We start from the raw sequence: 22,946 nt of genomic DNA, 5'->3' as shown, positions 1-22,946 counted from the left end.
AAAGGTGATGGCTGATATTGCCTGGTGGGGAAACTTGGTTAGGCAGCATGGGAAACAAAGTAGACCGTATGAACCTTCCTGACAACCTGTTTCAAATTCTTAAAAGCAATCTTGCAGCAATTATAGATGCATTCTCGGGAGCTTCAATTGCCAAAGAAAAGTAGGAAGACATATTTTCTCTGTGACATGATGCACAGAGTTATGTTATGATGCTTTCATTAAAAAAATACAGATGACAGATGCTTGACAGCGGAATCTTGGCATACAGTCCACTTCACGTTGGAGTCATCTCTTAATGGCAATAAACAGCAGTATTTACATCAGAGATTACACTATATTGATGAGATTTGAGGGTGGGGGGGAGTATCTCTGAGGCCAGAACAGCTCATTTCTAAATAACCAGGGTGGAGGAAGAAAAATACAAAACTAACAAGAGTACATTTGCATAATGCATTCCCATTCCCAAGAGAAGTTGCCCAGGGCTTCATTTGTTTGTAATGAAGACGGTAAATTGCTTATTTGGGCAAACTGGAAAATGGCTATGGCTCATCTGATCCCAGATATATCCCTGTGGAGCCCAGCTGTAAGCTTTGCAGATTTGATATAAGGGATCATTGTTGTCTACTAAGGAAAGAAAAAAAGGAATACTATTGATGTGTGATGTTTCACATCTGAAACAGGCTGTTCCATTTTATAGGATGGTCTAGACCAGGGGTTGCCAATTTTGGAAACTTTAAAACCTGTGGACTTCATGCTGACTGAAGAATTCTGGGAGTTAAAGTCCACAGCTCTTAAAGTTGCCACAATTGGGAGCCCCTGGTTTAGAAAGCAAGACCTACTAGGTAGGCAGTACCACAACTCACTTCGGAAAGGCTAAGCAGAGTTAGACTTAGTTAGCACTTGAATGGGAAATCACCTGAAAATCCCAGAGTTGTTGGCTAATTTAAGATTTTTTGGGGGGAGAAAATGGAAGAAGGTAATTATTTCCACTTAAATGGAAGGGAAACAACACATGTCAATAAGATCTGTTTTAAGCAAAACCTTACTTTTAAAAAAAAAAGCTTGCTTGCCATCTTAAGAGAAAACAGCTCTCATAAATATGAAAGAAAGAATCAAAGATTTCCAAAGTAATAGAAGCAGTGGATAAAATTTTATTTATATTTGAAGTAAATGAATAGACTGGAATAGATATTTGGGGGACTGACCCTGAGAGAAAATGGCATGATTGATTGAACATAAAAATATATACCAATTATATGATTGGTGTGTTCTATGCTCATAAAAAAATTATTGATATATCCTGTCCAATATGAAGAACAGAAATTGAGAAGGTAAGATAATTGCAATATGTAATCAACATATGCCAAGTACTTCCTGCAGGTGAAGGGTGAATAAATATTTAAAATATTTACAGTAAACTTTGCAAAATGTTCATAAAGTAAGGTACAGTAACTTTATTCTATTATTATTTCTGGCCCATTGTTAAACCATAACAGAGTTGTTGATCTGAATCACACAACTGTGTCACTGAGATCAACAGCTCTGTTACAGCTTAACAATGAGCCAGAGTTAATGACTTAACAACACATTGGAGGAAATAGAACAACAGTAGATAAATTTCTACAGCTGAAGTCAACAACGAGCCAAAGACTAAATTGGTTGCACAATGAACATTGCCACACGTGACACTCTATTAGGAGGGACAGCAAATCTACAATGATTAGAAGCACCAGAGATTACATCGCACAACAGTCCAATTTCGCAGATAGCAGTGATTACTGCAGTTCCTAAATCCCAAAATCCAAGACAGAATATTTATTTCACGGCAACGCGGGGAACAGAACGAATGTTCAGGCTTCGTGCTGAGAAAGAAACTTAAAATCTTTGCTTAGCTGTTCGCTGCTTGCCCCATGATCTCATTTCCAAAGTAGAAATAATGTTGACCTACTTGACCAACTTTTGTGGATTGTTTAAAAATAATAAATAATAGCACGTGAAAAACAGAGGGTGTAAAAATGTTTGTACAGTATTTTAAAACTTTATGTAAACGATTTATAATAAGGAGGGTCACACAAAGCATTTCAAAGCGGTGTTCTGCAAAGTGTATCCACAGGAACCAAATACTTCTCTCCTGAGTATTAAAATCAGCTGCATCTTTTGAAATGCTTGTGTGGCTGCTTTGAAAGCTGGCTCAAACTGTCACGGTTTGCATCCTCATACACATAGACAGTACTCAGCTTGTTAGCAGGCCTGGCAGGAGTGTTTTTCTATCCATGCAAGTGAAGCGGCTGCTTTAACACTCTGAGGAGAAGCGTTTCACTTGCCTTCTGCAATGCAAATGCACTGTCAACTCTCTAGTTGAAGCCATATTTTTCTTGCTTCGTTTCTTAGTTGCCATACTTACGGTGGGGAGGGGGACTTATGGAATATAGAGTGATTTCCTCCAATGTTCCAGACATAACAACAATAAGGCTCCTGAGAACCAAGGCCAAATCAGTGTTCCCTAGCACACTGGGAGGGAGTGCTGAGAAGTTCATCACCTGCTTGGTTGGCTAACGTGACCTGTGACACAAGGGGGGTGGACAGTATCTATTCTTTAATGATACCAAAAACGTGGGAATTATTCAGTGTTCACCTTTGACCGTGCTGATATGATGTACCCAATAAATCAGATTTTTGAGGAAGCCAAGGCCTCAGGGTCTTGAATTGGTTGTGAGCTTTACTCAGATGCTGTCACACTGATGACTTGTAGAAATATCCTAGTTCTTGTTTAGCAACTGCCTCTTTTAGTGACCAGTTAAAATGGTGATGAATAAATAAGTTTGCAGTATGACCAATCCTCTCCTCTACTATCTTCATAGGTCTGTCAAGGCCCAGGAAAGCTGAAGTAAGATTGTAAGCACACTAGTGGTTGCACTTAGCAACTGCTTTGCTTAATGACCAAGATAAAAAAAGAGATATTCAATTTGAACAACTGGTACACATATATACAGGTGGTCCTTGAGTTACAACCATTTGTTTAGTGACTGTCTGAAGTCACAGCAGGACTGAAAAAAGTGACTTATGACAATTTTTTCATTCTTATGACCGTGGCAGCATCCTCATGGTCACATGATGACATGATCACATGAGGCAAAGTCAATGGGGAAGCCATAGTCACTTAACCACCTAAGTTAACCAATGAAGTGACTCACTTAACAATTGTGGCAAGAAAGGTCATAAAATGGGGCAACACTCACTTAACAACCAGGCTCGATGTGGTCATAACTGGAGGACTACCTGTATATGCATTCAAGAACTCTTTAGTTTTACTGTCTCAAATAAGAAAATTCACAGGAACTCTTGAACTGCTGTTGGACCTTTTCAGAAAAGCTTTACACATTGTATTAGAAAAAATCTAAACCATCACTGAGATATATTTAGAATGCATTTAGATGTATAAAACCATTATGTTCTTGCTAAGAGCTACAATTTTGAAAAATCAACAGATATATAGAGTTGCTCTTTCCCCCCCCTCTCTTCGGATCATTGCAAGTCTACATTGCTTAGGGTTTTACTTTCCCCTTTTGCCACATATGCCTGGCTAATACTCTGTGAAATAGACTCTCAGCTCCTTATCCCGCATGACACATAGACAGCAAGAGAACACAGCAGGACACATCAAGACAGGATTCAATGCTGGTTTAATGCTTTCGTCAGTTGCGAGACAACGCCGAGCTACAACCTTTCAAAATTGGTGCTACGAGCGGCCGCCTCGTAGCACCTTTTATCTTGTTGCCCCACCCCTCCCTTATTGATCGGGTGGCTGTCCATCAACTGTAGAGGTGGTTTTCAGATTCTGCCAGGGGTGAAATGCTCCTGGTTCGGACTGGCTTGGGCGAGTATGTAGCAGTGGCGGCGGGCAGTTTGGAGAACCGATAGCAAAAATCCCTGCCCCCGCCCCCATGCCCAGCTGAGCCGCACGATCATCACAGCCTTTTTTTTTTTCTTTTCAATGGCTCTGACCCCAGCTGAGTTGCCTGCTAATTGGTAGCAAAAATCCCTCCCCCTCCCCCCCACTCAGCTTGCTTACCTTAGCTGCTGGTCACAACACCTTGCTGTAATCCCTGCAATCCATTGCATCAGCAAGCAACTGAATCTCCCTGATTGCAAACAAGCAGGCAGGGAGTTGTGGACTTCAACTCCCTGAATTCCTCAGCCAGCAAAGCAAAGCTGGCTGAGGAATTCTGGAAGTTGAAGTCTACAAGTCTTAAAGTTGCCAAGGTTGGAGACCCCTGTTCTATTGGGTAAGTTTTTTTCCCCTTTGGGAGCTTTAAAAAAATAGTTAATTGGGTTTTTTTTTTTAGTTGTTCTTTTTTTAGACCTAGCCATTTAAAGTTTAGGAAGTTTTAAATTTAACTGCTTTTATATAAAAATAAAAATAAAATAAAATAAAATAATATTTGTGCAGCTTTCTGAGATTTAGTGTGTTTCTGTAGTGTTTCACTCTAACTACACAAACACACAAAATCTCACAAAGCTGTATGTGGAATTTTGTGTGTGTAAAGTGTGAAAGTTGGTTTTTGGGGGGCTTTTTGTGGCTGTGTGAGGTTCCTGCTTGTTGCAGGGACCATTTTGGGTCTAGCACAGCTGTTTTTACATTGTGGGTGAGCCAGTTGTTTTGTGTTGTGTTGTGAGTGTGTAAAGTGTGAAAGTTGGTTTTTTGGGCTTTTTGTGGTTGTGTGAGGTTCCTGCTTGTTGCAGGGGCCATTTTGGGTCTAGCACAGCTGCTTTTACATTGTGGGTGAGCCAGTTGTATTGTGTTGTGTTTTGTAGGTTAAAAAAGGGCAAAGAAGTGACATTGACTTGGCCACACCCACCTGACCAACAAGCCAAGCCCTCCCAGTCACCTTACCACCAAGCCCCACCCACTAATTAAGCCATGCCCACAGAACCGGTAGCAAAAAAATTTAGATTTCACCCCTGGATTCCGCCCCTCATTTCCAGTCGGAGAGACGCTGTCTTCGGCTTGGAGCTTCATGGATTGACAGCGTTCTTCAACGCGGACCTACTACCGATGCCCCCATCACCTGGACCCGTCCCGCCTTCACCCAGTGCCACCACCACCACTGGTGTCGTGTAATGTTGCGCCTCCCATTCCTTGTGCTCCATATCCTGCACCGTTCCTCCTTCCCGTCCCATCAGTGTCGAGCACGCCGGGCTCGACATAGACTGTGTCTAGAATCCTTTTCAGCAAATTACATTAGGCACTTCCTTCAAACAGCAGCACTTTCTTTGGATTGGGTTGTAGACTTGAATTGTTTAAAAACACAAAGTGTATGCTACATTTGGAGGAATTTTGAGATGCTGGTATACAGTGGTGGGTTGCTACCGGTTCACCCTGGTTCGAACTGGTAGCGGCGGTTGCAGGAGGCTCTGCCCATCCACCCAGACGTCATAAAAAATGCTCTGTGCATGTGCAGAAGCACCACATGCTTGCTTAGTGAGCGTGTGTGCCTGCGTGCTCCCAATAGTGAACCGGTAGTAAAAAAAAATGGAAACCCACTACTGCTGGTATATCACAAATAGCAGATAAATCAGTCTAGAGCATGGGTGGGCAACTGTGGCCCTTTTACAACCTGTGGACTTCAACTCCCAGAATTCCTGAGCCAGCTTGGCTGTCTCAGGAATTCTCAGAGTTGAAGTCCACAGGTTATAAAAGGGCCATAGTTGCCCACCCCTGGTCTAGAGTCTAGAGTACCTGACTCATGATCGATCATCACTCCTCAAATATGTATTTGGTACTGTAAAAGGGAGAATGTATTACTTTTTCACTTTTGAAATGTTGTTCTTGCTAATTATTATTTATTTTTTTAAAAAAGACTTTTGGGGGGCTGAGGAAAAAAGCATATTTAAAAATCATATATTCTCTAAGAAGTTATAATGGTATTAACCAATCTTGGTTAAGAAAAAAAAAATAGGACAAGGTCATTGCAGATAATCCATCAGGATATAGAAGTTAAATTATTTTATGAACAAAAGTGTATCTAAAAGTAAAATGCACAGTTTCCATGTGGTTTATGGTACAGTTTGTTTGATAAAATATACGTATCTGGTGCACCATCAGTCTCTCAGCTGCCATTAATAAAGTGAAATATGGCCAGTAGGTTTACTGTTAGTGATAGTCAAGTGATAGCACAGATAAGGCCTGTTCAACTTTCCTTTTTACTTTTTAATTATTCTTCTCAGCCTTAGATATGGAAAAAGATCTGGGGAACAATGAAAAAAAGTAACCAGGGAAAAGAGCAGAAAGAAAAGGTTCCAGAACCATCAATCTAATTGTCCAACAGCAATCAAACTCCTTCCCATCCCACAGCCCCAAATCATATTTTAGTGAGATTTTTAAAAGGTTTCTGCAAAACTGATAAAATGCCTCAAAAGATTTGGCCGTAAATGAAAACTGGTAGAAAAACATCTACCATCATTCGACAACTGGAAGGGTCTCTTTTGGTATTCCAATTCCATTACAAAACATATTAGAAGAGGCTAATAAAATCTCTATGCACAATGGATTTGTCTTTTCAGTTACACCAGAAAGAATAACAGTTAAACATGATCATAAGTAGCAGGTACTTTTTCTTAGAGTTTGTCCTGTTTGTTTGCAGGGTTTGGTTTCTTTGCACTGCATTGGCTGCTGTTGACGTGGCCAATCTATCAATGCATGATATGATGAAAGGATTGGAAAAAAAAACTTGTATTAAGAAGCAGGGGCTGGCCCAAGGCCACCCACCTGGCTTCAGAGAGCAACAAGGACCCCATAGTTCAACCCTAAGCTACAGATAGTCTCTCCTGTTGGAAGAAAGTTTGTTAGAAGAAAGTTTGTTGAATTTAGCTTGAAATATTTCACTGTTGTTAAATATCTGCTGTTTTTTTTTAAGAGTTTAAGTTTTTTAAAGTGTGATATGTACAGTACATCTACCCTTTCATAGGACATCATTTGATGATAATCTTTGGGGTGCTTATAAGTAAAGATGTCTTCCTGCTCTTTATGGACAATTAGAGGCTTCAGAGATAACCATTCAGTCTTGTAATTCAGAAATATAGAAGGATAATCTATAGAAGCACATTAGAAAATATTACATGAACATGTAGGTCTTTTCGATAAACATTCATAAACTGATGGAGAAATAGGACTGAAATGTTTCAAAAGTAGACATATTTGTTCTAGTGTGCTTAAGCTTACAATAAGTCATAATCAGATATCATACTGATCATAGTACAGATCTAATTAATCTAATAGTTTTTAACTCTCCCTTCCCCAGTTGCAGAGAGTAATATGGAATGTGAGGGCCAGGCAACCTTTCTCGCTAACTGGATGGTGATTATCTTCTTTAAGATTTCCAAAGAGAGATTAATAAATGCATTTCACCCTCTGATGAACAGATAAAGCATCATGCTATTTGTGTTTTGTTTACTTTCCAAACATCTAGAATGTAGGAAAATTGATTTTGGGGTGATGTCTCTTGAGCAGATAGAGTTCAAAAGCACTTTGAAAACAGGAGTCAAATTATTCAGATCAAGGCTGTCCAACCTTGACAACTTTGAGATTTCTGGAGTTCAACTTCCAGCATTCTCCAGCCAGCCATGGATGACTGGGGAATTCTGGGAGTTGAAGTCCACAAGGTTGCCAAGGTTGGACACCCCTAATCTAGAGAATTTGATGGAATAATGATGGAAGCATTTGAAAAGGCAGAGGATACAATTTAAAAATTAGCTGGACCTCAGAGTGTTCAGTAAAAGAGAGAACGGGCAGTTTTAAAAGACTAGAAGAACATCTCCAGTTTATTCAATGAATGCATCAGTTAACTTATATTAAAATTGCAAGTTAGCGATAAGCATATGAAAATTCTGGGGGGCGGGAAGTATTTAGTTAAAATTTCTGGGTTTTGTCCATTAAAAAGACCTATTGATCTTCTTTTCTTAATTTGCATTCATCCAGCTAACAAACTCAGGGCATATCTTTGACCTCAAAGAGACCAAAGATAAACCACCATTAAGCTTTAGGTTCATTTGGGGTTTAACTGGATGTCTTCAAAGGATAATTTTCACATTTGTAAGCAGACAATGGCTGCCACCTGTCTTCCAACTCTGCCCTTATTTTCCTCTTAACAGACATTTTCTGAATAGATCAAAGTACTTTTGGAAAATTAAAAAACAAAACAAAAGAGGTAACATTTGCAAGCCCTTCTCGGTTTAGGGAGTCCTAATTATTTGCATAGGTTAACACTAATTTAGGCAGAATAGATTAAGGAAAAAGAAGAAATATATGGATGAAGGGATGCAGTAATCCAGAGATTACAAATGTAGAATTATATTAATGACCTTCTAGATTTCACCTATTGCTACTTGGCCATAACATAGAGTTGCAGTTTTAGGGTTCTGGTTGATCATGAATGACATAATTTTGATCCAAATACTCCATTCTGCTCCATGATGCATTGCTAGAATATAAGCATGGGCATCTACACAGATGGGGAAAAGATGACATGACATAAATGATGTAAGTAATGCACTCGTGTCAAATGTCATGATACAACTACTATGTTTTACTCTTTGTGGAATGAAATGATGCACGTGTCATCCTTTATATACAATCACAGCTTCTGACGGATGTAGTATCTGGGTATGGAACTGTGGGGACCTTGGTGCTCTCTGAGCTTGGTTGTTTTCTTGCTGAAGGCACTGAAGATGGTACCTAGTTTGGATAATGAAACATCTGCAAGAAATCAGCCAGGTTCAGACATCATCAAGCACCCCACAGTTCGACCCTGAGCTACAAATATTCTCTTCTATTGAATACAGACCTACCTATTATGTCCTACCTATTAAGTAGGACTAGAACTACTACAAGAAAGTCCAAGAAGTTAGGATAAGGAATATTTAACGACCCCATAATCCCTTGTGGGGTGAAGTCTGGGCAACTGAATGAAGCTAGCAGAGTGTTTTAATGGCCGGATGCCCTTCCTATTGCCAATGCAGAGTTTTGTTCATCAGATATATTCTCATTGTGCCCAGAGAGAGAGAAATATCTGCCTCTACCTAGGATCGAACTCACAGCCTCCTGATTGTGAGGCGAGAGCTCCACCTCTAGGCCACCACACTACTCCCAGGATAAGAAATAGTTATTGAAGATAATTAAAATAAGTTCAGCAACTGCTGTGATTCAAGGGCTAACTCTATTTCTAAAAGCATAATGGACTATTTGGCCTCCTCTTTTGAACAGGTTGGCCACTTTCATCTGTCCTTTGTTTTTATAAAGGTCAGATTTGTTCTTATCTTGTTTAATACTGATTCTGAGGACCATAAAGATCGCTGAAGGATGACCAGAGACTGGGAACCAAGAGGTGTTGATGAAAAATAGCAGATGAGATCCCACAGTTTGAATGCATCAATTCCACTAAAGTCAATAGAACTTAAGCAGCCTATCTGTATGCAGAGTTGAAGCCAGTAGATACGTTAGAGATATGAAGGAAACTAAATTTGGGGCCCTTGTGAAGAGATCCTAAGACTGCATCAGTATGCAGTTGACATGAAAGATGACATTTTAGAATAGCCTGTAAATTATAATCGACAAGAGATGCTAATTTTAAAATCCACTGTTATAAATATAGCAAACAAAAGCAATTTTGTGAACACCAATGTAGATCATGATTTTGCCTATTTCACATTAATTAGGATTAATTATTTTTCTATTCAACTAATAAGGCTACACGAGATCGTAATTTTTCTTGAAATTATTTGTCTGTGCTTTTGAAACATAATTTTTTAGAAATGTGCTTGTTCCTTCTGGAAAGGATATATCTACATGAGGAGAGAGTAATATTAGTGCTCATAATAATATGACAAGCATTATTCATTAAGGTGCTGCAACAGTTATAATATTACATTTCACATTTAAAAACCAATCCAGATAGGCTAGATCAGGGGTGTCAAACTCATATTGTCACAGCGGCATCACATGACATATTGGGACTTTTTCCCCCTTTGCTAAACCAGGCGTGGGTGTGGCCAGTGCGTGATGCATCTGGCCCGTGGGCCAGGAGTTTGACAGCCCTGGGCTAGATAGATAAAAGTTGTTCTTTAAACTGGAGAATCTTTTAGTACAGCATATATTCCAGAAATATTTCTTGCAATTATAGCAATTCTATAGTGTTGCTGCAGATGCCAATTAATTTCAATGTATTTCACGACTGTTTATTAAACTCTTTAAGTTTCTCTGGTTATAATCCTAAACTCATTTCCCTGGGAGCAAGACCCACTGGACTCAAACTGATGACTCAGAAATCTACTGAGGGACATTTAGGAAGAAATTAAACTTATATCACATATAATTTGTCACATATATGACCTCCAGACCATGTTCAATATCCTAAAGGAGCTTTTTAAAAACTCCTTTTAAAAAAGGATTTGTGTTTCTTTGCAAAAAAACCCTCCAAAAAAACCACCCTGTCACCACCAGAATTTGTGGCAAAAGAAATAATAATATTGATAATAATAACATTTATCAATATCAACAATATTGATAATAATAACATTAAATACATCTTACATCCTACAAGGATATCTTTAAAACCAACAAACATTGACATCTGCCCATCCTAGGTCCTTGGGAAAGACTCGATAGGTGGATAAAATGTCAAATACAGTCTGAACATCTGGCTGACTGTGCGATGAACCAGCTTGACAAAATTGCCATCAACCAAATGCAAAAGGCAGCTTTATTTGGAACAGCTTACCTCTTGCAATGAGATCTTTGACACCATCAGACAACTACATGTGCCTATCCCAGCTCCTGGCAAAGGATCCAATAGGTAGACAAACATGCCAAAACCAGTCTAAACATCTGGTTGACAATGGGATTTATCATAATAATTAAAATGATTTGTATAGTTCCCCCCTCTTCAAAAATGTGACTTCTGGCGGTGTATGAGCAACACCCCCCCCCAGAATATAATAAACTCATTAAAATAATCAGAACACACACACACACACACACACACAGAGAGAGAGAGAGGGAGGGAGGGAGGAAGGGAGAGAATGCCTTCCATATTTTAATTCTCATAGGATGAGGCCATCACCTTCTTGGCACCAACACTCAAGAGAACATCCAGGTCCTAAAAGACTTCCCAAAGGCTAATGGGGTCAGGCTAGCCACATTGCAGGGGTGAGATTATTCCACAGGGCAGGCAACATAACAGAGAAGGCATGATAAATCAAAGTCTTCCTGGCTTTGTAAAGGACATGCTGCTTTTGTTGTTTTTTACAAGTTTAGATTACAAGGCCAGATGTTGGTCTTGATAGGTGTCTGGTTCAATCTCATCAGTTTACATTAATATTCCCAAGAGTGGTAGAATGTCTTCCTCCTAAAATGCCTGAATGATGGAGGATGATCCTGACAGCCCAGAATGGCAAACTGGTGCTGAATGCTGAATTCCCCTGTTGACTACTACTGGTAGTGGAAGAATTCTGTATCTATCAACTGTCACAAATATGGGACTACCATGTACTCCAAAGTGCAGCCCCAGAATAAACTTCTCCAGGAACAAAAAAACAAACAAACAAAAAAACAAACAACAACAAAAAAAAAAAAAACCAGGATCCAAGCAGATAAAATCAACCTACTCTGAAAGCAGATTCCATTTTTTATTATTAGTTTTCCCTCTTGTAATGCTTTTCCTGGAGATTCTTATTCAGTGCCCATTTCATCATTGGTGGATATATCTTCCTGACCACTGGAAGGGTAATCTTGGAGCCCTCAAGCAGTCACATTCATGACAAACCATTTTATACCAGATTTATATTTTGCTGATAAAGAAATAAAGGGAGACTAGTATAGAATGCACCCTCCCACATGTTGGGTAGACCAGGTGTCTCGATAGAAAAACACTTAATCTTTCCCCTGGCTCAAGCTAATGAAGGGAGGAGAATTTGTGGCTCAGAGGTTAATTCAACTGCCTAACATGCAGGAAGCCCAAGTTTGAATCTGAGTAAGGGTGTGGCTAGCTGATGAAAGCTAAATAGTTTGAAATAGATCTATACTAGTCTCCCTTTATTTCTTTATCAGCAAAATATAAATTTGATATAATAAAATTTGGAAAATTTAATCTACCACTTCATCCCCTCACTTTACAACACATTAGGTCTATGTTTTCCATGAAGCACAAATTATGAATGTGGTTTTTTTTTTCCCCTTAGAATGATTTGAGTATATATTATTACAATATATTAGGAAATAAGTCTGATTGTAATCCATTGAACTAACATGTAGGATGGAATTGTGTATAGTTGATCCAAACCCTCAGAAATGCTTGGTTTTGTTTTTACAGGACAAATAAAAGGTGGGACAGGTGGAATTGGAGAAACCATCTACTGTGTTATTTGCAGGTTGCATTTCCAATTTAGATTCCTCTAAGGAGGCTGAAGTCTAAATTGCCCTTTCTTAAGTATGATTTGCTTCTGTTTCAATTGATGGCCATGCTTGCTTCTGAGTAGGCCTGAAGGGTAAGGTTGTATGCAACTGATGCTCTTTCTTGTTTGGGATGCCCACTTGGGCTCTATTTTAACCTTGGCCACATCAAACCTAGAATGTGGGCGTCACATTCCTTTTTGCACTGCAAATAGATGTTTATTCTTACAGAAAACATAGATTTTATTGAGACATCCTGCTCGAGGTGCTTTTGTGACAAAATAAATGGCATGGAAGAAAGTCGATCAAAACATTTGGCATGTCCTGCAAGTACTCTATCCCTATTTCTGCTTCTGAAATGGAGAAAGATTTGGAGAATCCATTCTCTAGGTTATCAGCACCTATAGTACTTTACTGACAATGTTAGGGCTTTGTAGTTTGCAAACTACAGGCTGTTGCAGCAAACCTACAGGGATATTTTCCCTCAAATTATTTTGGAGGTTGAAGTGTCGGGATCCCCTTGGAGGATCATAATCTGAAGTGGTTTGGGAACCTTTGCTGAGGCTTCAATAAAATGGGCAAAATTAGCAGGAGAGAGAGAACACTGTGGGATACAGATAGTTGTGTATTTTCTCCCTTGTAGCATACTTTTGATTGGTGCATTAGTGAACATGCTATCCAGTGAAATAAGACAATTTGAGCAAATATACAGGATGCTCCTGAGGGTGTGTCACACACCTGTGTCAAATCATAAATGCAGACGTTTTCATTCTGTTGTTTAGGATTTCATGGAAGGAAAAGACTATATTGCATGTTTTTTTCCTTCACTGATTGTCTTGCTTGTTTTTAGTTATCCATTAACCATGTCCATTCTTTAACTCTGCTTGTGTTTACAGACCACATATGTGAGGTAGGCGAGTTTCTTTGTCATGATCGTGTGACCTGCGTGTCTCAGAATTGGCTTTGTGATGGAGACCCAGACTGCCCCGATGAATCTGATGAGGCTTCATGTAAGTAAAAAGTTATCCTGGTTTCCTTTGAACTGTTCCAACTGTAAAAAATGGACTTACTTTTCTTTTAATGCCCTAAGCAGGTTCTTAATGATGTTACTAATTAAAACTCTTGAAGAAATGCACTTTCAGAATGAAGAGATGCTTTAATATACATACATACACACATACACACACACACACACACACACAATTGAATTAACAATATCAACCAAGCATGTGTACCATATTTCTTTTCTGACCTAGAAGAGGCAGCAAAGCAAAAGCAAAGGAAGGAACAAAATAATAATAGCATGCCAGATGTCATTTGCAATAAAAGTAAGGAGAACACAGAGACCTTGAACAAAAACAGAACGGGAGAAAACGAGAGGAATAGAAAGTAATAGGTGAAAGAAGCAGTGTTTGAAAAATGTCAGGAAAAAGCTTTAATAAAACATACTTAATCATTATAATAATGAAAAAAAAAAACCTTGTTTTTTCTGTGGCTGAGAGCTATTATAGAAGAGAATAGAACAGAACCCTATAGGCTTCTTCCCAACACTGTGGTCTACTGATTAGATTAGATTAAATCTTCATATTTCCTAGTTTCCTCAGCAAAGTACAAAATGAAGAGTTCTATTTCATGTCCCCAGGACAATCATTTTGTGTAATAGGAGCTAATAATAAAACTGAAAAAGTTTGCAGGTGAAATGCAAGGTAAGAGAAGAAAGACAGTGCTGAAGACTGGAAAATATAGAGCGCCTTTCTTATGTCACATGAAGGAGAAATTTAAAAAAAAAACACCCCATAGACAACGAAATAAGAATGAATGATGCTGTTTAAGTGACGGTATTTTATAGTGTGATTCCCTCTCCATAAACCCAGTTTGGTATTGACTGTTTAAAACCTTCGTTTATTTGTATACAAGGTATGTCATGTACTGAGGGACAGCAATTAAAAGAATAATGATTGCCAATTAATTTGCAATTATAGAATAATGGTAATTGCATTTTGTTTTGTAGCAGCTTTAATGTATTTGTTTAATAGGAACTAGATCTTGTCATCTCTAGGTACCTTGTCATACTTCCAATGTAGCTTAGACTATTTCAATTAATAGTACATACTTGAAATTATTTGGCACTATAATTTAGGACAGGCAACTAGTTTTCCTTTAAGTGCAGATAACTGAGAAGAAAACTTTTGGTAAGTTTTGTAAGCCCCAGGAGTTTGAAACCGAAATCTCATGCCTGCCTCAATTTGTCTCTAGCCATTGCTAAAGCCACCTCAGGGTTGAAGTACATATCCTATCCCTTACTATTTGTCACAGAAATGGAACCTGCTGTAGCAACACATTAAGTTGCAAAAAAGGCAGCTATTTCCCCTCTATTTCTTTCTTTTCCTCTGCATTCTTCATCATTATCCTACATGATGATATCAATAAATGCAGTGGCATATAAGAGGCCATTTCATTCAAGGGTTTCTACAATACTAATGTAATTGCAAAAAAGGGGAGCTTTTACAAAACTTTCCTAGCCGTAGGAAAATTCATCATTGTCTTTCATCTTACTTCACTTTTCCCAGTCATAGCATGAAGGGTAAAATACTTTTAGAGAAGTTAATGAAATTTACAAATAAGTATGTAAATCACTTGCTTTGTCAGTTCTGAAGATCATAATGCAGTCTTCATGGGACATCTATTTCAGGTTACATCTAAACAGCAAAATTAAAAATCTCCTACATCCATATACCTCCCTGGACATAGATGTGCAGAGTAATAGTAATTTGAATGTTTATTTCCCTTGAATATGTTTTCTGTAATTATATGTACAAAAGACAGCCAACCATAACTGAATCACTCTGGAGCAAGACTTTCACTGCCACAGATGACAGGCGAAGCACTGTTTTCTCTGAGGAACAGATCTTACTAACCAAAAGGAAGAAGGCTAAAGAAGTACAAGGAGGTTAACAGTTCTGAGTAGAGGAAGGCAAACTGAGCTCAGGAATCCATGTGACTCTTACTTTCATGTGGCCTTCAGCTTATGAATTTGAAAAAGCTGAGGGATCAATTTTGATCTCCGGAAATCAATATCTATGCTTGTAAAACAAAGAAGGGATTTCAGAAAGAAAGGAGAAGCATGTGTCCCAGCTCCATTGGGCCACTCCTTGTTTTAGAGTTCTCTATCATGTGACCCTTAAGGTAAATGTGCTACTTGATGTAGATATCTAAAAAGGCTTTGGACCATGGCAACTGGACCAAAGTTTATTAAATTGGGACATTTCGTTACTCATCTTGATCAACTGTGGTCCAGTTGCCATGATTTAATCTTTTTATTTTTGGGCCTGGATCAGAGGTGGGTTGCTGGGGGTTTGCAGAGCTTCAGGAGAACCTCTAGCTAAGATTCTGTGCAGTTCGGAGAACCCCCAAATCCCACTCCTGGCTGGCCCCACCCACCCACCCCACCCGCCCACCCCGCCCCACCCCACCCCTCCCAGGAGTCCCCACACAGTCCATTTTGGATGCAGGTAAGTGCAGGGTGCATGTGAAGGCTCAAGGAGGGTGAAAAATGGGCCTACTGGACGTTTAGGAAGGCCAGAACCTCCAGAGGGCCTCCGGAGCCTGGAGAGGCCGTTTTCGCCCTCCTGGAAGCTCAAGGAAAGCCTCTGGAGCCCGGAGAGGGCAAACTCCCCCCCCCACCATGGTGCAGGAGGCCGACTAGCCCACACCCACCTTGGCCATGCCCACCCAGCAACCGGGCAGAGAACCCCTTGCTAAATTTTTTGAAGCCCATCCCTGGCCTGGATGATTGAGTCTTCATTTATATACTTGATGTAGAGATAGTAGGTGATTTCCAACATCCTTCTCATTACCTGGTTCCCAGTCCCTATCCCTCTAAAAGATCCGTTACTTATCTCTTTTTGTCAGGAGCCAACATTTTCTTTTAATTCTTTGTCCCTTTGATTTGTTTCCCCCTTAATCCTCTCTTTGACTTCTGTTTCTCTCAAAATTCCTCTTGTAGCCGCATTTTTTCTTCCCATATTTGTTATCTGCTATAATCCTTCCCACTTATTATTCACCTCTCTTTGAGACATATATCAGCTTATCAGTCACCAGCTTTTTTTCTATTCTGCTAGAATACATCATCCCTTTGGTTTTGCCTTATGATGCTTTCACTTTTCCTTTTCCATCTCTTCATTCATCTTTCATTATTTTTCCCCTCCCTTACCTCCTTTCATGGCTCTTAACAAATCTTCCCAATCAGCCTTCTCATGTAAGTTTCTAACCCTTCAACCTACAAGTGCTTTGCTTCTAGTCTTCTTGTTTCTAAGCTTGAGGCTTTCCATAATCACATCCATCTTTCACTACTGCCATATAAGCTATACTGTTGACACATTCACCCAAGCTCTTGAATATTCCATGTCATCACCACCCAGGAGATAAAACAATAAAGGTAGTGTCTACAGATGGCAGGCAAAAACAAGCAAAATTTATGTGGACACACTCAGAGTGACATACACAGACACACACAGAGAGACACTCACATACACTATGATATATGGTGATTGAGAATTCATGATAACTCTGTTCGCTTAGCTGAGAGTTTCAACTAGTATCTCCAATGTCCAGAACAAATATGCAATCTGTTACATTGCCCTTTATCGGCAGAGGAGAAACCAATCAGCTGTTGCTCTTCAGCAGATTTTGTGAAATTTACAAGCTATTGAATTTAAACGCAGCACTAAGTGGATCCATCCAAATGACTTCTACCAAGTTGAGCTACTTAAGCAATTATTAATTATTAATGTTATTTATTTTGTGTTGCTAATATTGAATACGAATTGGACAAGAGATAGTGTCCCGTTTCATAATGAACTGAGAAGGTTCTGTGTTGATAGTTGGTACAGGATCCAGTCAGGGTTATCACCAGGACTAGAGGTGCTGGAGCCCATCCTCAGGGTACTTCTCTCTAGCAGAGTGTGTGCTTTGGGCTATTCTGTCTGTGTAGTATTTATATGGTGCCTGTCATGGGTGGCTTTTTAGATGTTGATTGAGCTGTCTACTGTTGACCTCACCCCATTCCTAAGAGATCTGTAAGGGGCGTGCATAAGTGCACCAGCGTGCCTACCGTCCTGTCCTAATATTCCTTTTTACTTACTCTTTTCATGTATTCAAATTATGTTTATACTTTTACCTGTTATCTTATATATGCTTGACAAATAAACTTATGATTATGGTTATGATTAATAATTGGCTATTAAGTCATTGGCTGTTGTTTCCTTGTGCTGCCAAGCCCTTGCCTTCTAAATACTTGATAAGCTGGTGGTAAATCAGCACTCCTATTGACTGACAAGGGGCCCATTTCCCAAGCTTCAATAATTTCCCTGGCTGTTTTTGTGCCTGCTCATCCAACAATCTTAATAGTTGCAAAATTGAATGTATGTCCTTGTTTATTGCAATGTGAGGCTACCAATATATTCAGGTCTCCTTGTCTGACCGCTCACTTATGTTCTTGCAATCTGGTGGACAGTTGCTAATTGGTGCTGGAAAAAAGGGAATTGTTTCTTGATATATTTGGTATTTGTAGTGATCCACTAACATAATAAATGCCCATCTCATTTGTAAATTTAAAGTTCAGGTAAGTCTTCTCACATTTAGGCTCAACCAGCTTGATTGGGGAGCTATTACGAACAGAAGGGACATCTGCTATATTGCACATAGATATTGAGAAGGTAAAATGATATTATACTCTTTCACTGTAGTTCTAACATTTAGCTTTAAACATACATGTTCACAGACTATAGTGCCTGGAAACCATGTGGATGGGGAAGAACTCAACCTTGATAAGACTGAGCAACTGTGGATTTTAGGGCATCTGCATTTAATGATTTTCCAACATGATGTTGGAAGGTAACACTTTCCAAGACAGAGCTGGTGCACAATCTGCTGTCCAGCTGGAATCACAGCTTGAAGAGCAGGAGTTAGCTGTGGCCAGGACAACCTTCACACAGTTATATATGCCACTGATCCCCATTCCTAAATCATTGCTTACAGCTAAGGCATTGCTTACAGCCAAACATGCCTTGGATTATTGCAATATGCTTTACATGGCCCATCATTTCCATGTACTGAAGAACAATTTCATAACATCTATTTACATAAATTCTTCCCGGTTAGTAATTATTTTAGAAAATAAACAAATGTTGGTTCCATATTGAAGGAGAAAACATACTGTCTCTCAAATAATGTGATTATCTTTCTGTGTTCTAGGTAGAATATATTAAGGGAAACAGTTATGTAACTGAATCTGTACTGGTTACTGTGAATCTCTTTACCGTCTACATTTTCATTCAAGGTAACATTTAGTGGTCATGCTTGCTTTATTAAGTTCCTGGCTTGGAATATTGGAGTTTGTTGAATGGCAGATATTTGCCTTTGCGGGATAGATTCTGTCACTTCTGAATTTGAAATCTCTCTGGTAAATTGCCAAGTGCCTGGTTAGAATTGTTATTTTCTACCTACAAGAAGATTGTCAGCCTCCCCACCCCCCACCCCGGACTGGTACTTTTATTAAAGTATTCCATTTGGAATATTGTCTCCTTTGGCTCCAAAAAGACAATAGCATTAAAAAATAAAACGCATTCAGCCTTGAATTCAAAGAGTATCCATGGATATATACCAGTACCATATCAAAGGTTCTTTTCCATTATATCTGAGAATAAATATCCCCTAAACAACAGTTTGGAAATAGAATATGAACATGTAGAGGCAAACATGCCAATTAGAATCAATTCGAGATTAGTAATATACTTCTGGTGCTTCCACACCACTACATTTTCAACCACAAATCTTTAGAAATATTTCCAAGCACCTTGTGAGCTTTTTTACCCTAGCAGATCCTGGAAATGCTGACTATTTCAGAGGAGCTGCTCAATATTTCCTCCAACTTTCCAATAAGAAGACAAAAATAGACTTTCCACATCTGGCTCATCTCGCTCATGACAGCCAATTATTAGATTTTCTGGAATTTTGGTTGAGAGAGCAGAGCTGAGCAACAATGCCTACTATATCAATCAGCTGTTTGGCAGTTAGGGGCACAACACCCGGAGGATATACATTTATCATAACACCATCTATCCTTGTCCTCTTTAGTGTCCTTTCTGAGACACTCAGAGAGGAAACCAGCTAGAGAAAACATCAACACTAACTATTCCATTCTGCTTGCTTGCTCCTTGAAGCTGTACCATGGTGCCTTTAGCTTCAGAGAGAAAGAGCAAGAACCCCAAGGCTAGGAACAGACCGAACAGAACTGCTTCAAAACTGTTTCACAATGACTCCTGAATGACAACAGAGACAGAAATTGAATGGTTTTTCTTCCTATGGTGGACACTAACAGGGAGGACAGAATGCTACCACTGCTTCACAATTAACACCAAAGCTCTATATAGATGTGCTTTTTAATTTTTTAAACTATTGTACAGTTATTTCATTTTCCTACTCTGTCTGGTGAGGAAGAACAACAGTATATTTCAAGAAAAAAAAGTTTTGAGGATGGCTTCTAATATGCAGGAGATGCTCCTAGAGCAGGGATGGCGAAGCTTTTCGGCTTGTCAGGGCTGCAAACCAGGAAGAGGAGCTGCCCAGGGGGCATGTACACACTGGATAAGATACTTATGGTTTCTGGCGTGCATATGCGCGCTGGCCAGCAAGTCTTCCAGTTACTGCCGCACATCCGCATGCGCCAATCAGCTTGTTGTGACCCAGGCCCACATAGTTGATATTAAATGCAAAACAGTTCCAAAAAACAAACAGATTTTATTAAAACAGCTGAGAATTAACTCATTTTCAGCATATTCTAAATTAAATGAAAGCAAAGTCCTTAAAACACCAGTCTTTAGTTTATCTCTGACCTTGGGATAATTAGGCAAACTGCCAAAGGATTTTCTTGGCAACAGTTCAGGAACAGAGGAAATAACTACAGCGAAACAAGAAGCAATTCTCTCAATGTTTTTTTTCTGGCAAAGAGGCCAAGAGCCGTTGCTGGTCTTTTAAGCCTTATGGGAGGGGCCAATCATCTCTTGGCCCTACTCCCGAGTCATCCTCTCTGCTTTAGCTGCTCCTGCCTTCTGGCAGCTCTTCTCATATGTGCACTAGGAACAGGCTCCTCCTGTTCCTCTGCCTCTCTATTGTTAGCCTTTGGAGGCTCCGAAGTCCACACATCACTCCCGATGGCCCTGGCCCCATCTCTGCCTCCAATGCAGAGCCCTCATCCTGGCTTCCCCAGCCTCCAGGACTGGCCCATGTTCTTCTTCAACCTCATCGCTGTCCGACTCCACTGCCAGCTCCGCAGGCTGCTGGCGGACCACAACAAAGCTGACAGCCCACTTGTTCTGCACTGGGGGGGAGGAAGTGTTTATCTTGGACTTTTGAGATGGGAGGGGCCAGAATGATGGGCAGCACCAATGAGAATTCCCCCTGCTTGAGCATCATCGGTCTCTGGGCCGAGTCTCCAGGAGGAGGAGAGACAGTTCTGTGGAGAAAGAAAAGCAGAGAAAATGGGAGGGGGGATCTTGTCCTGAATAACCAACTTCTTCTCTGTGCAGAACTCTCTTCCAGTGGGTGAAGTCAAGGGAGACTCTTCCTGGAGACGGATGATGCTGCAGAAGGGAGAATTCCCATTGGTCCTCCTTCTTTCTGGACACTCCCAATTCCAAAGTTCGAGGAAGCCCTATTCCCAGCTTACAGACCAGCTCTTCCAGTTTCCGGCACTGCCGCATGCACAAAGGCCATCTGATCATCGCATGTGGATGTGCGCCAGAAACCTGGAAGAGGAATGGGCAACACCGCATGTGCCAGGTGACATGGCTCTGCGTGCCACTTTAGGCACACATGCCATAGGTTCACCATCATGGTCCTAGGGTGACTGATCACTATGGGAAACTGGGATGAGAAACCATAATAAAAAGTGAAAGCCCCAAATATAAAGTGGGTAGACATGGCTTAGTAATAATGCATATGAAAAGGATCTGGGGGTCCTGGCATGAGCCAGCCATACCATCCAGCTTGTAAAAAAGCAGTGGATCTCTTAGGATCCATTAACAGATTCCAGATCAGAAGATGTAATTGTCCCCTCTACTCTGCTTTGTTAGGCTCCTCTTGGAATATTGTGTCTAGTTCTGGGCACCACAGTCGAAAACTGACCTCAAAAAAAATGCAATAAAATTCAGAGAAGTGGTACTGAGATGATGAGAAGACTGGAAACCAAGTTCTATGAAGGATAGTTGAAGAAACTGTCTATGTTTAATTTATAAAAGAGAAGAATGAGGAGAGGTTTAAAAGCAATCTTCAGATAGCGAAGGAGTGACCTATAGAAGAAGGAGTTATTTTTTAAAAAAAGTTGCTCCAGAGGACAGAACCAGAACCAATAGGTTGAAATTGTAGGGAAGTAGATAGAGGTTAAGCATTAGGACACATATCCTAACATTAGGAGCTGTCCTAATAGTTTGCCTCAGGAGATTCTATTTTCTGCTTTATTGAAAAGGTTGGTTAAAGTGAAATGCTTCAACAGATCCTGCAGAGAATAGAATGTTTGACTAAATGACCTTTGAGGCCCTTTCCAATTCTATGGTCTTCTGATTTTATGATAAGCTCAGCACTGGTTGCATGTGATTTTTGGAATCCAGTATAATTTGATTTAGATCATTTGGTCATCAGGAAAAAGAAACTGCTATGTGACCTCTTTAGAATCGCTACCAGCTTCATCCAACCTGAATGTGAAGTTCCCAGCTTCAATATACAGTGTATAAGGGGGGGAAGAAAACACAAGAGATAAACAGTATTTTCTACTGGGTCATAGGATCAGCAGTAACTATATTGAGTGTATTGAAAATTATAGTTTACTTTAGTGTTTAGAGGTAGTATAGTCAAAGCTGTGCTAAGTATTCCTATTATATCACTAGATCTTGAAACTAGGGAAATGTTTTTGTTTGTTTGTTTGTTTTTTGTTTTATGTTATTCCTTGACTGGAAAACAGTGGATCTGGAAAAATCCAGATGATTGTAAATTATTCTATAAATGCTTTCATCACTAATTCCACCAATGTCAGCATGTTGTGTGAAAAAAAACAAAAAAAAATCAAATTAATATATTACCCAAAGTTAATAAACACATCAAAATGGAGGAAAACCTTATTCTGAGATTGCAAATTTATTGGTTTTATTTTAAGATTTTATTTCCATGTCATTAAATGATGCTAGTGGAATGGAGGAATGGATAAAAGAGAGGATGGGACTTGGCAAGGGATTCTTGAATTCTTTGATGTTTTTAAGCCCTCATCCCTTGATGGAAAAAACCTCGGGAATTGACCTTTGAAATCTAAGAGTCTCCAATCCTTAAGGTTCCAGATTTAACACGTTAGTTTAAAGCTGTTACAGTATAGACTCTGATCTGACATGTAATTTACAAGAAAGTTCCAGAATTCTCTCAGGCTGGATTGCAACTTGCCTGTTTTGATAAA

The 22,946-nt window shown here is 39.6% G+C and overlaps 1 protein-coding gene across 4 annotated transcripts in view; it reads left to right on the top strand.

Annotated features, from left to right (window-relative positions):
• LRP1B (LDL receptor related protein 1B) overlaps positions 1–22,946 on the top strand; it is a 986,195-nt gene that overhangs the window by 260,675 nt on the left and 702,574 nt on the right. For all 4 annotated transcript variants that reach the window (XR_004592513.3, XM_034424500.3, XM_034424507.3 and 1 more), the window contains exon 2: positions 13,342–13,455. Coding sequence is in view for 3 of the 4 variants with exons in the window: in XM_034424500.3 (XP_034280391.2) it covers positions 13,342–13,455 (114 nt within the window). In the remaining variant the exon portion in view is untranslated. The remainder of the gene's footprint in view (positions 1–13,341; positions 13,456–22,946) is intronic.

This window comes from Pantherophis guttatus, chromosome 1 (genome assembly GCF_059756535.1).
Source record: "Pantherophis guttatus breed Tessera chromosome 1, ASM5975653v1, whole genome shotgun sequence".
Classification (NCBI taxonomy): Eukaryota; Metazoa; Chordata; class Lepidosauria; order Squamata; family Colubridae; genus Pantherophis; species Pantherophis guttatus.
This window is presented reverse-complemented; position numbering and strand designations above follow the sequence as displayed.